Source organism: Hippoglossus hippoglossus, chromosome 21 (assembly GCF_009819705.1).
Source record: "Hippoglossus hippoglossus isolate fHipHip1 chromosome 21, fHipHip1.pri, whole genome shotgun sequence".
Lineage (NCBI taxonomy): Eukaryota > Metazoa > Chordata > Actinopteri > Pleuronectiformes > Pleuronectidae > Hippoglossus > Hippoglossus hippoglossus.
Genome location: NC_047171.1, coordinates 15,311,477 through 15,327,445, shown reverse-complemented (window position 1 = coordinate 15,327,445; position 15,969 = coordinate 15,311,477). Strand labels below are relative to the sequence as shown.

The window sequence follows — 15,969 nt, the reverse complement described above, 5'->3', positions numbered from 1 at the left end:
AGCAGCTTAGGTCTCATGTGTGGTTCCAAACACACAAAGTGTAAAAATAACATATTAAGCTTTGGGTTCCCAACTATTTATTGGCTGGGTGCAGTTAATCAAGTGAGGCTAACCAGTTTCTGGCAGTAGAGTCATATTATGTTACAGTGAAGGTCTTAGAAAAATGTACTCGTTTGGTTACATTAGAGCCTATTTCTTGACCAAGCGCTGTTCCTTTGTAAAATTAAGCTAAAGGCTAGCCTTCTCCAGGTGGGAGCATCATATCAAATTACCATTAAAATGTGAGAAAAATTGATTTGGGTGGTCACGCCCCCAACTTTCTTCGCCAGTTACAGTCACTTGCAAGATGGGCTCATCATCTCCTGGAGGTATCATATGTTGTAGGTAAAGATTTGAGGAAAATTAACTCATTTGAAACATGAAATCTACCGACAGCAGATGGTTACCCTTGCTTTGTTCTAGCAAGTAACTGCACTTGGCCAAAAAAGTTGAGAACATAAATTTGATAAATTCAAGTTTATTACTTGTTAAATTCCTGTTTATTTCTTGACTGGGTGCAGTTACCTGCTACAATTGAGCTCAGCTAACCATCGACTGGTGGTACCTTCTATTTACTATATTACCATGAAGATTGGACTAATCTCAAGGACAAGAGAAATATACCATTGAGAGTAAAGTCACATTTGTTGTTGAAAGTGTGCCGCGTGCACGCGTGTTCCCTCACCACATAATTTGAATGCCTTTGAAAGTTGGCCCTTTAGCAAGGAGGAATCAAACCTCGAAAGCCTTCCAGTATATAATAATAGCGTGTATCTGCAGGCAGGCTCTGGCACTGAGAGATAATCCTGGCCTGAAACTCACACCACATACAGCAAGAGAGGGAAAGGAGGAGGAAGGCAGCAAAGAGAAGGATGAGCTCTTTTAGTTTTGTTTGTTACTCTTTGTTTGCATCCAAGATTTCAGCGTAGGGGGGTTTCAGAACGACACAAGCCCTGAGAGGAGCAGGAGAGAGCCCAGAGAGAAGAAATCAGGCTTTGAGGTAATATATACGTTTTATTTCTGTCTTTATTTTCAGCTTCTGGAAACCCAAACAGTTATGATTCAAAATAATAATAAAAAACAATTTTAGTACCTCTATTCCATTAATTCATCAGTTTGATTTAGTTTCAACTTTATTCAGAATGAAATCCCCAAAACTTAAGTAAACACATCATCGACCTTTTGAAAAATAAGAATCAGTCTCTGAATTAAATATTTATTTCTTTGATTTCTCTCCTTACAGAGATTTCACTGTGCCTGGTGCGGTATAAGTGCAAAGGAGCACTCGGTAAATAGGAGACCTCTGGAAGTTTACTCTGAGTGGAACTGCCATTGATCCCAGAAAACAATTCCACTTCCTCCCCTGTTGCCGGAGAATGCTTCCCAGCAAAAAATAGAGCACCAGGGATGTAAGAAGAAAAAGGGAGGTGGTGGGGGAGAGAGGAGGAGGAGGAGGAGATGGAGGAGGAGACAGAAGGCAGGGCCACGGGGGGGGGACTCTCGTGATGCCCCTGCTTTTCTTCTCGTGCCCCCTGTGTTGACTAACAGTCTGGCTTTGGGACGACACTGAGCTCAGACACCGTCGTCGAGAGGCAGCTCCTGTCATTGTTCAAAAGAAGAAGGTGGTCCCTCCATCACACTCGTCCTCACCTGCCATCTGTCCAGAGGAAGACTCATCTCACCAGGGCCTCTGACATGGAGCCTCTACCTCTTTAGAAGCAGCCGCCCAGACAACCCTCAAGCAGAACAGCAGGTAAGAAAGCAAATGAACTTATCACAAAAGTTAAAAGACTTAAAAAAATGCAGATGTTTGGGTAAATGCTGTCAGCATCCCTTTTCAAAACTATATTAGTCTCTAAGGGAATCAGGACACAGTATCTCAGAGGCCTGGTGTGTGTTTGCATCGTCCCCGTCGTCCAGGCAGGTACAGCTGTCACCCCACTAGCTCCCACTTCTTTCATCTAGCTCTGTTTGTCTTCTCCTGCTTTGCCTTCTCTCCTCATAACTCCCACAAGAGTCAAATACATTCAAACAAAGTGGAGACGTTAAAAGACAGAGCTACCTGCAGTGTGTACAAACTGGAGGAAGACTCCGAGAGACTGTATCCTGTCTCTTAACCACCGTAATATTCCAATGTATTAAATATTGAGATGTGTTTTGGCTCTAACTAAGGCATACAGTCATACTGCTGTTCTCTAATCTGAATTGATGATATGCATGGCTAAAAGTAATCAAGTTCTCAATCAGCCAATTATGGAAAAATGCTGGAAAACTGAAGAAAACCCTACTTTTATTAAGGAAGGTTGCCAGCTCACAGGTAAACAAAAAGACAAAGGAGGTGAAAGCCACACACGAATATGTCTAATGTAATGTCTTTATTCAAAAAACTAATGTCAGAAGGAAAAAAATCCGAAGAAAAAGTATCAATATGACAAAGTAGAAATACTTCATAACAAGTAAAACCTTGTGTTCATAATGTTGCTTCACTAAAATAAAGTGTCATCAACAATATGTTTAGTTAAACGTACTCCCTATGTGTAGATTAAATGTCCGCAGATCTGTCGTGCATTATACTATAACACTTGATTATCAGTGTTTTACCAGATTTAATGTTATAGTTTGACATTTACCTATTTCTTGAGTGGTATAATTTACTAAATAACAAACAATCAAATATAGTTGTATAAATATAGTGGAATAAAAAAGCACACAATGTATTTTCTGAAATGAGATTGAGGATAAGTATTAAAAACATTCAAGTAAAGTGCACGTACCTCAGACTACTTATCTACGCTGTTAGCGTAATTTTAAAAATGTTAATAATCCACCACTTCTCAAAAAATAGATTCGTAAAAGTGACCTGATTCAAGACTTTGTTTTAAAAGCCATTAAAGTGTCACAAAAGGATCATTGCTTAAATGAGTAACGACAAATTAGTTGCACACAAGCAATCTGAGCCAGAGCCAAAGTTTTTCTATTTGACACTGAGGACAATCTGACACTAAAATTAAATCAGCATTGTTGCAATAGTGTGAATAAAGAGTCCTCATTAAAAAAAAAGCAATATAGCCAGATGATGTTGCTGGCTATATAATCCAATACGTACATTATTACATTTCATCACAAATAAGATAGACTTCAAATGATAGACTAGATATTTGTTTTGGTTTTTATCATTCAATCTCCAGGAATAGCAGCAATCCAGATATTTCAGTCAGCACGCGTCTTACACAGATCTTTCCTCCATGAAAACGCCTTGCAGCTGTCTCCCCTGACAGCTCCAGTGTAATGCCATATGCAGCGAAACAATGGATCATAGCAGGGCTGTGGGTCTGTGTACAGTATGTGGGCAGATGAAGAGCCAGACAGCCATGTAAGGTAGCAGGCAGCACATCGGCCCGCCGGCTTCTGCTGGTGTGACTGATATATGGCAGCCTAGATCCACGCTGGCCTGTAAGGGCTTGACGACAGGTGACTCACACGAGTGGGACGTTTTCTCCCCCACAGCCCACATCAGACGCACTTTGTAGGTCACACTCGCCCGAGCCCACCCTCTCGACCAGACCCGATACAGCTAAACTTAAACGTGCTCATCCTTGACCGTAATGCCGGCACTCGTGGGACCGAGCAGCAGTTCAAGTTCGAGAGCCACGCTCCAAATATAACGCTTGAACTTTAACAAATTAGTGCAAATAGTTGTTCTAACACAATAAACAGGCCTCAGTTCTCCCCATCAATCTCTTCATTATGCCTCAGCCCAGAAATCAGTATTGATCCCTCGGGCTGGTGGTAATAAAAGTCACTGAGCCACATTCTGGGTATGTTTGGCATCCTGTGTGCAGATCTGTTGATTTGAACTCAGACTGACGGAGCTTGTGTACCGAGCATCGAGTGGCCGTGTGGTTTGGTTTGACTTGTTCCTCGAGCTCAAGCTGTGTCTGTTCCACTGAAACATTGCTGAGCTGTCACAACGCTGCGACTTTAAGTGTTGCTGGCAAAGATATTTTTGTTTGAGAGCTGCTGGCACATGGGCTCCTTGTTTGGGATCATTCAATACGAGCTGCGACGTACAGTTTTTATATCTTAGACAACAAACAATGGAGCAAAGCAGAATCTGGCTCGGAGGCAGTTTGTGGATTCGGACATTAAGTATTTGTTGGATCGTGTTGTGTAATTATGGTGTTTAAAAGAAAGAACACACATTAAGTTTAAAGATGAATATCGCAGGATTGTTTTCCCCTCTAGACTCCTAAAAAGCCCATCCAACATTATCTTACCTAAAGTGGTGATGACTGAGAGATTTGGCATTTCTGATCAAGTTTTCCCAAAAATATTAAACCCTAAAAAACCAGCAGTGATCAGTAAGAAAAAATGTAAAAATCAACACAACATGATTTTGGTGTTACACTAGTTCTTGTGATAAACGCACGGCAATGGAGTTCCCTAAAATACACAAATAAATGAAGTGTTCCTGAGCTGGAGCCAGTAATATGAACATGGAGTATTAAAGGTGGTCTATCTCCTGAGGCCACCACGCCAAATTTGTCTCTCTTATATATTTTTAGATCCCAACTTCAGGGGCCCCTCCATTGTGAGTCTGTGAGAGCAAATATCTCCCTCTAGAAGATGTCAAATACTGTTGACATTTTTTTGGGGGAAAATAAATGACTTTTCTCTTTCTAATGAGTACAGTACATTCACTTGTCAGACAACGTGGTTTCTAGGGCCGGCGCGTTAAGATGTGATGGACGATTGCCAAAAAATCGACTCAATCTCCAGCAAATCCTCTCACGCATGTAATAACACAACTGTACTTGATGCACAACATGGTGCAAATACTTTTCCTTCCACTGATGTTCGTCTAAACACACGTTCAAGGGAAGCAGGCCAAGGAAACGTACACCGCCATCGGCTAATTGTCTGTATTTTTATGAGGACGACGTGGAGACGGCACTGTATCCTGGTCCTCGATTGGCATCCGGAGTCTGTCAAACGTGGCACATGGAGCTGAAAGTTGTACATGACTGAGGGGATGTTTAAATCAACCCTGCCCCCTGTTGTTCCTGGTCTGTGGATTCACTGTAGGCGGAGGGGAACCAGTGTAGGGGACACAACTGTTTAAACTCATCTCCAGCTTTTATTTTACTTCTCTGTTGTGAACTACAAACGTAAGACTTAGAAATGTTGGAAATGCAAATAAAAAGGGACACTAACATACCTGAAACATGCGCTTCACGTTCAACTGTGCAGTAAAACACATCGTGATACGCTCCTATAAAACTTTAGACTCCTGCCTGAGGTGCTGTCTCATCCCACACTGAAGGAGAGTCACTGCCCTCTAAGGTAAAACCGTGTCCAGCAGGCCAGAGAATTTATCGTTGTGCTACAGGGTAGAGAAAACACACTGCCTTTATTCCTGTAGCTCTGCAGCAGCCGTCACTCCACACTGGTGCAGTTTAGTGGCTGCGTTTTCTTTCCCTTTCCCTCCGTGAGCTGCCTGGCCGCCGTCCAGACCAGCTGAGTGTCAGTAGGCATCTGAACGGAGACTCAAACACAGCCACATTCACTGGGGCCAGTTTGACCGTGAAGTGGTGAAATCACTACGATTATTGGCTGCACAGTTCGTATAGTGTCCGCTTTGTCACTTTGTCACACCAGTTTATCATATCTCTACAACACCTTTCCGAAACGTGACACCCACATGAGATCATCCCATGACGCTGGGATCAACGTCAATAGACATAAGTCAGACGTGCAATATGCTCCATTTGCGCAGTTCAACGTTCTGAACGCCTCATAACCAGATCGTCCATTACTCCTTTACTCTACCACAGAAATGATAAACAAATATGACAGCCGGGACGCTCCACAGGCAAACCAGACGGCTCAGCACAGGGCACGATGTGTCTCAGTAAATCCCCGGTTATTGCCGGGCTCTCCGAAGGCCAACTGGAGTGCAGGTATCGCAGAGACAGTGGTGGCAAAAATGTGCTTTTAGAGCCGAGAGGTTCTCTTGGCTGCAGCTTTTTCAACCTCCCCTCCCTCTCCCTTTAATACCTTGTTCCTTTTGTCCTTCGGAAATCATATTGTTTGAGATTGCTTCCTCTGAGAACAGGAAGGGGTAGTCGAGGGAAAGAGACGGAGACGAAGACAGCTGCCTTTTTCCTGGCAGGTCTCATATTGTCATGTTTAGCGCTTTCCCACGACTATAGTGCTTCTGTTTATCGTTTTTATATTGTATTGGTATAAGTATGATGTCCCAACAGTCCCCTTATGAAACTACATTAACATAACATTACATGTCATTTTGCGGATGTTTTTATCCAAAGCCACTTACATTCAAATTCTATAAGGGGGCCATTTAGAGGTTCAGTATTTTGCCCAAGGGCACTTAGATGGGGAAGACTGAGGATCGAACCGCCAAACTTCTGGTTGGAGGATGACCACTCTACCCCTCAGCCACAGCCACAGCCATTTAAACTGACTATATGGATTTTAATTTGGATCTGCACCAAATTGCACACACAAATATCAGTCCCCTAAATATACATGAAAATGACGTGAAAGTGAAAATACTTGTAAATTCCTGGATCCACCACCTGATCCAGATCCCCACCAAAATGTAACGGTACCCTTTACCCACACTACACCTTTCCACCAAGTTTCGTGATCATCCGTACGGTAGTTTTTATGCAAAAAATACTGAACTGATTTCCTTGAAACCTTATGGGGCGGTGTGTAATGGGCCTGACCCAAGGAAGAACCCGTTACATTCAGATAAATGGATCCAGATAAACGGGAAGATCCACAGATATTTCTCCCGTTCATTTGACAAAGCAAGATCGTGCATTGCCTTGGTGGAGATATACACACTCTCCGAGCGGCATATTTTACATTCAGGAGCATGTAATGATATTTCACATCACATATTTGAACTTTGAATCAGTCCAGGAAGAGATTTCTTTGTTGCCAGGGTCTGAGTAAGTGCGGAAAACCGATGTCAGTAATATCAGATAAAAAAACACATGACCATTTTAATGTGTACCTCCTGTTATTGTGCAGGCTGTACACCTCACCCTCCTCCCCCTCCAGACTCTCGCTCTGTTTCTGATTTATTCCAGTAAAGATCATGAGCTTTATCCGGTCAAGCCTCTGGTGAGTTCCCTCAGTTCCCAATTCCCTAAACTGAGCGTCCAACTGGTCTCCAACTGTGACCAGTTAGCGGGTATTAGGTGCATACTGGAAAACAAGTGTCACACCACCGACCTTCCTACGCTGTGCACCGGCGTTTATCAGCCTTGGGCGTGGATGGAGTTTCCTCTCCCACATGTTCTGGCGGGGGTGTTTTATTTGCCACCTCCCCATGTTGTACAGATAAAGAGCACAACGCTCTGATTTTCCATCTTATTGCCATATATATACTTCACAGAGACACAGAGGGAGGGGGAGAGACAGCCAGAGAGACAGACAGAGGGTCATGGTCATCTCTCTCTCACACACACACACACACACATATGTAACCGGGCAGGCAATTCAGATCCCTGCACACACAGTGGACTATTTAGCAGGATCTCTGTGGGGACATGGAAGCGGCCGCTTATGGATCAAACATGGAGGGAGAGGAGGGATGGTAAGAGATAACATCAACTCCCTGTTTGGCTTTTTTTCACTCTCTGTTAGTTTAATCATTATACTGTGTATCTTCTCCTGTACCTGGCACACCATTAAAGTACCAGTTTGTCTTAACACACGGCTATTGAGGAATGTATATGTTTTCTATGGCTTTGCCGTGTAGGGCGGTAACTTCAGATGTGTGTGACGTGTTGGAAAAACCTGTCAAACTGTAACTCTCAGCCGTTCTTTCTTTATGTTACAACTCGTCTGCTCTTTGAGCTCTAATCGCATAGTAAAAAGCTGTAGGTAGGTACATCAACACGGTGCATATAGATGTCCTAGGGTCGTCCCTCAGTGGAGGTTGATGGGTTTTTGTTAACCCCTCGATGATCGGGGGTCATTTGTGGCGCCCATAAAGCCGTCTCGTGAACTGCCTTATAGGGTAATTCTTGGCCGAGACTGTCACTGCCATGTTTGGGTCATACCCAAACTCTCACACTCGCACTTAGACAGACACGCACCACATAGATGGAGGAGTCTGATTGATGTTTTGAGATCGTTTTGATTTGCGGCTCGTAGGAGGGTTTCGTGGTTGCAGTGGATATCAAAGTCCTGTCGTTGTGAGTGACGTCTGCTGGTTAATGTGCCACAGGCCAGATGGAGCTCAGGCAGGGTCACGGCATTAAGAGGACAAAGTTTCCCCGCTTTGATTTGCCCAGCGGTGGCCAGTTAACCTCTGTCTGTCATATGCAATTTGGAATGGGAAAAGAAGGAATTTAGAAAAACAACAACACACATAACATCAAATATTTTTTCTTAAAGCAACTTGATTATTTACTTTTATGTGACTTCTGAACTTCCTCTCCCTCCCTCCCTCTGTCATTCTCTCTCTCTCATGGGAGAATTACTGTTCTCATGCCATAGTGTCGAGTCCTCAAGCAATTCACAGACAGAGAAGCTATTTTTATGTATATGATGCTACACACAAATACGCCGAGGTCATTTCATCAGCAGGAATGCGCAGGACCTACAGATGCCTATGACTGATTAACTGTATTTATCTTTTTTTCCTTCTCTCCCTTCTTCCGTCCCCTCTCCACCCCAGTGACTTCACCTTTTCACCTCCACCACCTCCTCATCTTGAACCCTCTCTCCTCCCTCTCTGATCTCTGTGTCTCAGGTGTGTGTGTGCTAGGCCTGTGAGCAGCAATGGGGGACTGGAGTCTCCTGGGGAATTTCCTAGAGGAGGTCCAGGAAAACTCCACTTCAGTCGGAAAGGTCTGGCTCACCATCCTCTTCATCTTTCGCATCCTTGTGCTCGGCACAGCCGCAGAGTCCTCCTGGGGCGACGAGCAAAGCGACTTCCTGTGCGACACTCAACAACCGGGTTGCACCAACGTGTGTTATGACAGCGCCTTTCCCATCGCCCACATCCGTTACTGGGTGCTGCAAATTGTTTTCGTCTCCACGCCATCCCTCATCTACATGGGGCATGCCATGCACACGGTGCGCAGGGAGGAGAAGCTGCGGAGGAGGGAGCAGGAGGAGAGGGAAGGGGGAGGTGATGGTGAAGGAGACCTGGAGGGGGAGAAGGAGTACTTCCAGCAGAAGGAGAGCGGGAAGCAGTTGGGAACTGTATCTAATGGGATTGGTCGTATTCGCCTGAGAGGAGCGCTACTGCAGACTTACGTCCTAAGCATCTTGATCCGTACAGTAATGGAGGTGACGTTCGTCGTGGTGCAGTACATGATCTATGGGGTGTTCCTCAAAGCACTGTATCTGTGCAAGTCATGGCCCTGCCCCAACCCTGTCAACTGCTACATGTCCCGGCCAACAGAGAAGAACGTCTTCATCATCTTCATGCTGGTGGTGGCCGGCGTGTCTCTGCTGCTCTCTATTTTGGAGCTCTACCACCTCGGCTGGAAGAGCATGCAAAGGTGCGTACGCAGGAAAGTTATACAGAGGAACAACCAGAGAGCTGTGACAGTGGCCGCATCTGCAGCCTTGGAGCAAATCGGCCCGCCGAGGCCCCCAGCCACCTGCACCCCACCCCCTGACTTCAGCCAGTGCCTGGCAGCACCAAGCTCCATGAACCCCATGACCTCCATGGCCTCGCATCCCTTCAACACCAGGATGGCGCTGCAGCAGAACTCGGTCAACTTGGCCACCGAGCGGCATCACAGCTGCGACAACCTGGAGGACGAGGAGGACTTCCTGAGGATGAGGTACGACCAGGCACCCATGGAGATGCCCAACAGTTGCTCCCCATCCCCCAAGCTGCACTCCGGCTACATGAAGGACAAACGCCGCTTGAGCAAGACCAGCGGGAGCAGCAGCCGGGCTCGCCAAGATGACCTGGCAGTGTAGAGAGAGTGTGGAAAGACTGGCTGACAAGGAAGAAGAGGAGGGCGGGGTGGACCTTTAGAACCAAGATAAAGTGACTTGTGAAAGTTTTATTTCTGAATGAAGAAGAACTGACTAACTACGCAAACTCTGGCATTTGGGCCTGACACTTAGCAGTCGGGCCTACAGACTGTAGAAGGCTACAGAAGATGGACTGAAAAGCCACATTATGAAGGCACACTGAGATCTGTGAGTGGACCATGTGAACTTGACGTGTGCAAGCTCTGTCAGCAGAGACATTTAAAAAACAAAAAACTGATAACCAAACTGCAAAAGGAAAACAATGTTGAAATGAGAACAGGGTAACAGGTGTGATACCTGTGACTATTGCACATTTTTATGTTTTACCATAAAAACTAACGGAGTGAAAGAGACCAGAATGGCGTGCTGCATGGCGCTTGGTGTGAGCGGACTTAGGGAATCGTTCATGATAAAACAAACTATTACACACATCTCAACTATTCAATTAATTCTGGATCAGCCTGTGAATTTAACAATCAACAGTTACACAATGCAAAGAAAACAGAAACTTGATGTACAATAAACTGTGAAGCTTGCTGCATATTTGCAGTGAATGAAGGTTAAGTGCCTTATGAAATATATAGATTAAGAAAACATCAATTTCCAACACATTTTTTTTTTTTTCCAAGAGCCATGTAACTTTTAATGAAGCCGCTTGTTGACCTGGTAACCTGATTGCACTACACAGCACCTGCAGGTCAACAAACGAAAATGTTACTGAAGAATAATAATCTGAACGAGTGTGTGTGAAACTTTATTCATTATTCATATGTTAGACAGGGGCCTTGTGCAGAGGTGGTAGAGAGAATGTAGCCAGTTCAAGGAAAAGAGAAGGTCCTGCATGGGCGGCGGTTAAGAGATGATCCAGCCACACGGTGGCAACCTTGCACTAATGTTTTTCACTTGTTTTCCTCCTGGAGCCATTGAGCATATACTGAATTTGTCCCTATGCAATGTATGTTTTGGTCAATTTCTTTGAATGTGTTTCATTTCATTTCTGTTGTCTGTTCTTATTGTTTGCAGTTTGTGAATGAACATCCTTGCAAATGGAGGTTTTTACGTTTTATCCTACATATCCACACAATAATCATTCTGCTAAGAAACCAGAGATCTAGATCAGTCGGCTGTGCGCTCACTGCAGTTGTTTCACAGACATCTATGCAACAAATGTCTTCACTAACCCATCGCAACTCATTAAATCATCAACTGTCAAACTGTTGTTCTCAATATGTGTGATTTTATTTTAGAATATAGGACAAGATGGTGAATATCCCTTATATGTTTGAAGGTCTTCTGCGCAATTTAAGTTACAACTGCCATTAATTAGGGCCCGAGCACCTCCGGTGGGAGGCCCTATTGTATTTCGAAGGATTTGTATTTCCCTTTTGGGGCTTTTTCGGGGCCTAGACATGCTCAAATTGTTACCAAAGTTTGCAGGGAATTCAAAACCCCAAAAAGTAATTGTATTCTGGAATAATTTGAAATAGGCGTGGAAAAATGGCTCAACAGCGCCATCTAAGGAAAAGCCCCTCAGTTAGCTTTCACCGATCTTCACAAAAATCGTAGCCCAGGTGTATCATGACAAGACAAACAAAAAAGGTGCAATGGGAAAAAAGCAACAGGAAGCCCGCCATTTTGACTTTAGTGGCCATATTGGCCATTTTCCACATTTTTACTTTGATGTACTTGTCCCAGGGCTTTCATCAGATCAACTTCATATGGAGATGCGTGTCATCACAACAAGATGGAGATGAAAACTACCTCAAAGATCGATTTTTCGTCACACGGTGTGACCGTGGCGTGGCCTCAAAGTTTGATTACACGCCATCAAAACACGAGGTTCTGTATCTCGGACATATTTGGTCGAATCGAGTCCAAACTAGACATGAAAGACAAGAGTCCCGGCCTGATGACATCTACACAGAAATCATGACTTAAAAACACAGCGCCCCCTGGTGGCAACAGGAAATGTCTTGTTTTTTGCATGTCTTACACTTGGAAGTATTCCTCCTCATCTACTGACCGCAGCCATGTCAAACCTATGTCAAAAGGGTCTCAAGACATTGATAATGTAGGCATAAGATTACTGTGACTTTTCGTCAAACGCCATATTAATGGCGTGGCGTTAAAGTTCATCGACTCGCTGTGACACAATTGCTGTAACTTCCGTGTTCATGGGTCTATCTCCCTCAAACTACATTTGTGTAGCAACAGCCCCCCCCCTGCAGACATTTATATGGTTTTAAGGAATGGGCGTGGTAAAATAACTGATTAGCGCCCCCTAAAGGGCAGCCCCGGCACCACGAGTTGCGGACATGTACAAAAAACCATTAGGGACATGTGTCTTCTCATAACAAACAAATAAGTCTCTTGGATAGATATGCTAGACCAAACAGGAAGCCCGCCATTTTGACTTTAGTGGCCATTTTTCACATTTTTCACATTTTTCGAGTTCCAAACTAGACATGTAAGACAAGAGTCCCGGCCTGGTGACATCTACACAGAAATCTTGACTTAAAATCACAGCGCCACCTGCTGGCTACAGGAAGTGACATGTTTTTACTTTGATGAAATGCTCCTGGCTGCTTTACAATATACAGCTCAAAAGAGCTCAGTCAAGTCATTGGATCATGGTCAGAATTGTGACATTTCCTCAAACCGTGTAAACATTGAGGTGCGGCGAAGGATCATCCTTCGCCAAAGGAGACGATGTTGTCATAAGTCCAGTGTGCATTGTCCTATCACCGCCAAACTGATGTCTCATGATCAGAGACCAAGCCTGAACAGCTCTATGTGTCAATATTTCCTCAGTGTCATAGCGCCACCCACTGATTCGCCATGAAACAGGAAGTACTTTGTAAATCCACTCTGCATTATCCAACCGGCTCCAAACTTGTACTTTTAGTTACTTTTTAGTTACTTTTGTACTTTTAGTTACTTTAGTACTTTTAGTTACTTTCGTACTTTTAGTTACTTTTGTACTTTTAGTTACTTTTTAGTTACTTTCGTACTTTTAGTTACTTTTTAGTTACTTTCGTACTTTTAGTTACTTTTTAGTTACTTTTGTACTTTTAGTTACTTTTGTACTTTTAGTTACTTTTGTACTTTTAGTTACTTTTCGTTACATTCGTTACTTTTCGTTACTTTCGGTACTTTTAGTTACTTTCGTACTTTTAGTTACTTTTGTACTTTTAGTTACTTTTTAGTTACTTTTGTGATTTTAGTTACTTTTGTACTTTTAGTTACTTTTGTACTTTTAGTTACTTTTTAGTTACTTTTGTACTCAAAACATGGACAACATTTAAATAAGTAGTCAAAAATTTTCAAATAGAATCTTCTTTCAACTGTTTCCCACAATCAAATACTGATGTCTCTAATACATCAATGTATCAAAGATGAGGCAGTAGAATATATGTCCTTACAAATTCTACTAATATCATTATATCATACCTATTATCTAATAGCAACAAGTAAAGTAAATTTTTGTGTTCATATTAATTTGGTGAACTTTTTCAATGTGGACTTCTGATATAGTTGTTGGGATGAGACAGAAGATATGATACATAAACATGTATTTATGATATATAGAGTGCTGTACCTGGACTGGCTGTAGACACCGGGGCAGTAGAAGAGAGCCGTCATGACATACTGCCGAGGACAGATGCTGCAAAGCACCAAACTGATCCCATACAGAGAGGTCAGCACGAACACCAAGAGGGTCAGCAGGAAACTGTGGTGGTTTGCCTGTCCGACACAGCTGTTTATCCTGCAACACCTCAACACAAACACACAAACACAACACAGACCCACAAGACAAAGATCTGTGAGACCCAAGCTGACCTGGATATGTTGGCTCCATATACCTGCTGTATTTAAAATAACTCAGTAGATGTAGTATTTGAAGTTTACATTTGAAAGAGTATTGAATATTTCCTGGTCAGACTATCATGTGGGTTATTCTAGTTTGGTGGTAATAGATTCAGTATACTCACAGTATATCATGGTTGGTTCTGGAGTTTCTATCTATATAGTAAATGTGAATAATAAACAGGAAGATTAACATCATATATACATTTTATTCTTTTGTCTTTGAGGTTGTAAGTCTATTGCAGACAATGAAACAATTCAGAAACTGTGCATGAGGTATAAAGAGATTTATAAAACTGACATCATCATCTTTAATGTTCTTGGCAGTGTGCAGTTCAGGAAAGTGTCTGATAAAGCTCACAAACAAATAGACACCCTGTCTTCCTGGTTGGCCTGAGACAGATCCCAGTTTACCAGTTTTCTAGTTCAAGTTTACATTTCAAGACATTTTTGCTGGGAGCAGTTTCCATTTAAAAATCAATCTTTGGATGCAAAGAGTTTTTCACTTGAGCCCCCGCTCCCCAAAATGTCTGTGCACGGCCCTGAGGAAACCAGTGGGTACAGTAGGAGTCTTTGCTCAAGACATGAACGTTGTTGTGTAATTACAGGGCAGTTAGCTAATCTGTCATAATTCAATATTCACTTTCATGATGTGGTGTGAATGTACAATTCAAAGAAGTATAAAGATGTTATAATATCAAATCCAACCCACCAGACACAGTGGTGGTCCAGACGCTTGACGCAGGATCCACAGGTTCGACAGTGTCCGGCCCGCGGGGGTCGCATTGTTTTGCACACAGAGCATCTGCTCCACTTTTCTGTCAGGGCAGGAGGAGAGGAGGAGGAGGCCGCTGATTGGATGGATCCATTAAGATGTGTAGAGTCCTTGTTAACCTCCTCACTCTGGCTGTGATAGGAGGTGGTGTGAAACCCTGGGCCTCTCTTGGTGTGAATGAGAGATCCGATGGTGAGGATCATCCCAGCAGTCACAGTGCACAGCTGCAGATGGCTGACGTCCCCACGCGATAGAATCTCTGTGATGAAGAGGTAATACATGTAGGCCAGAGAGAACAGCGCCAGAGTAAGGAAGAAGAGGGTGCGTCTCCTCTTGCGGTGCGTGGCGTAGTAGTACCAGAGGACCAGGCTGGGCAGAGCTGTCAGGATGATGATGCCCAGCAGGTAGGCAGCCCGGAGCAGCAGAGGCAGCAGCACCAGGGCCGGGATCATGGAGATCTCCAGGTTGTCAATCAGGGCCCCGAGAACAGGAGAGTGACATCCGCTGTGAGGGGGTTTGTGTCTCAGCCACCTGCAGCACACACATTCAGGCAGAGTTACAAACACTTGAAAATAAAAAAACTTAGAATAAGATGATATGAGGAAAAATCACATGTTGTTTTCTTATTAGAAGGGTCAGACCCTATAATTTTAATATTGTGCTTTGGTGTGATGTCACACGTGTTAGGTTTTAAATAATAGTCCTTGATGCCCAAAATAACCGAGTCAGAGATATGTGACCCCCATTACCCCAAAGGATATTTTAGCTGAGCTTGTTCACAAAAAATCTCCCATGTGCAATGTTTCCTGTGGTGCTGTAAACTGACCTGCTGCAACTGATGCTGTCACTCATCTGTCATAATCACCATGCATGGTTATTTACATGGTTTTATTCTAACAAGTACTTTTTTTTAGCTTTTGGAACAATTATGGCTAAAATATGATATTGAGAATTGCATCTAAATTGTATTTGATGTCTGTAAATCACCTTGTGACCCTTTTGTGTCTCATTAAAGGTCATACTTCTTCTAACCTGTTAAAGGCCTCGTCCAGATCTTCACAGTCACAGCAGCATCCGTACTGGTAGATATCACACTCGCAGCAGCACATGGGATCATCTGGCTCCGGAGGCTTTAACTTCTCCCATTTCATTATGGCTTCCTGAAGTTCACAGGGCAACTTCGTTCTCTGGAGCGATGCACAAATGAACTACACCATTTAAACAAACTATTAGTGCAGGGAACATATCTA

General features: G+C 43.5%; 2 protein-coding genes across 3 annotated transcripts; one reads left to right on the top strand and one right to left on the bottom strand.

Annotated features, from left to right (window-relative positions):
• The first annotated feature begins 1,539 nt into the window (after window positions 1-1,539).
• On the top strand, window positions 1,540-11,291 carry gja5a (gap junction protein, alpha 5a). 2 transcript variants are annotated; one of them, XM_034574792.1, is made up of 2 exons: window positions 1,540-1,792; window positions 8,759-11,291. In XM_034574792.1, exon 2 carries the CDS (start codon window positions 8,863-8,865, stop codon window positions 10,018-10,020), a length of 1,158 nt encoding a protein of 385 aa, XP_034430683.1. In that variant the 5' UTR covers window positions 1,540-1,792; window positions 8,759-8,862; the 3' UTR covers window positions 10,021-11,291. The 2 variants fall into 2 exon arrangements, with proteins under 2 accessions (XP_034430683.1, XP_034430684.1); XM_034574793.1 differs by lacking the exon at window positions 1,540-1,792 and adding an exon at window positions 7,530-7,669.
• Window positions 10,758-15,870, bottom strand: LOC117754971 (palmitoyltransferase ZDHHC23-like). Its single transcript, XM_034574341.1, has 4 exons — window positions 15,752-15,870; window positions 14,657-15,250; window positions 13,671-13,843; window positions 10,758-10,768 (listed from the first exon to the last, which is right to left on the bottom strand). Exons 1-4 carry the CDS (start codon window positions 15,868-15,870, stop codon window positions 10,758-10,760), a joined length of 897 nt encoding a protein of 298 aa, XP_034430232.1.
• Between the last annotated feature and the right edge of the window lie 99 nt (window positions 15,871-15,969).

Excerpts from the sequence above, each read along its gene's own strand:
- gja5a (XM_034574792.1), top strand. The coding sequence starts at position 8,863 with ATGGGGGACTGGAGTCTCCTGGGGAATTTCCTAGAGGAGGTCCAGGAA.
- LOC117754971 (XM_034574341.1), bottom strand. The coding sequence starts at position 15,870 with ATGAAATGGGAGAAGTTAAAGCCTCCGGAGCCAGATGATCCCATGTGC. Across the intron at positions 15,251-15,751 it reads CTGGACGAGGCCTTTAACAG|GTGGCTGAGACACAAACCCC; the intron begins GTTAGAAGAAGT and ends TGTGTGCTGCAG. Across the intron at positions 13,844-14,656 it reads CTGGACCACCACTGTGTCTG|GATAAACAGCTGTGTCGGAC; the intron begins GTGGGTTGGATT and ends GAGGTGTTGCAG.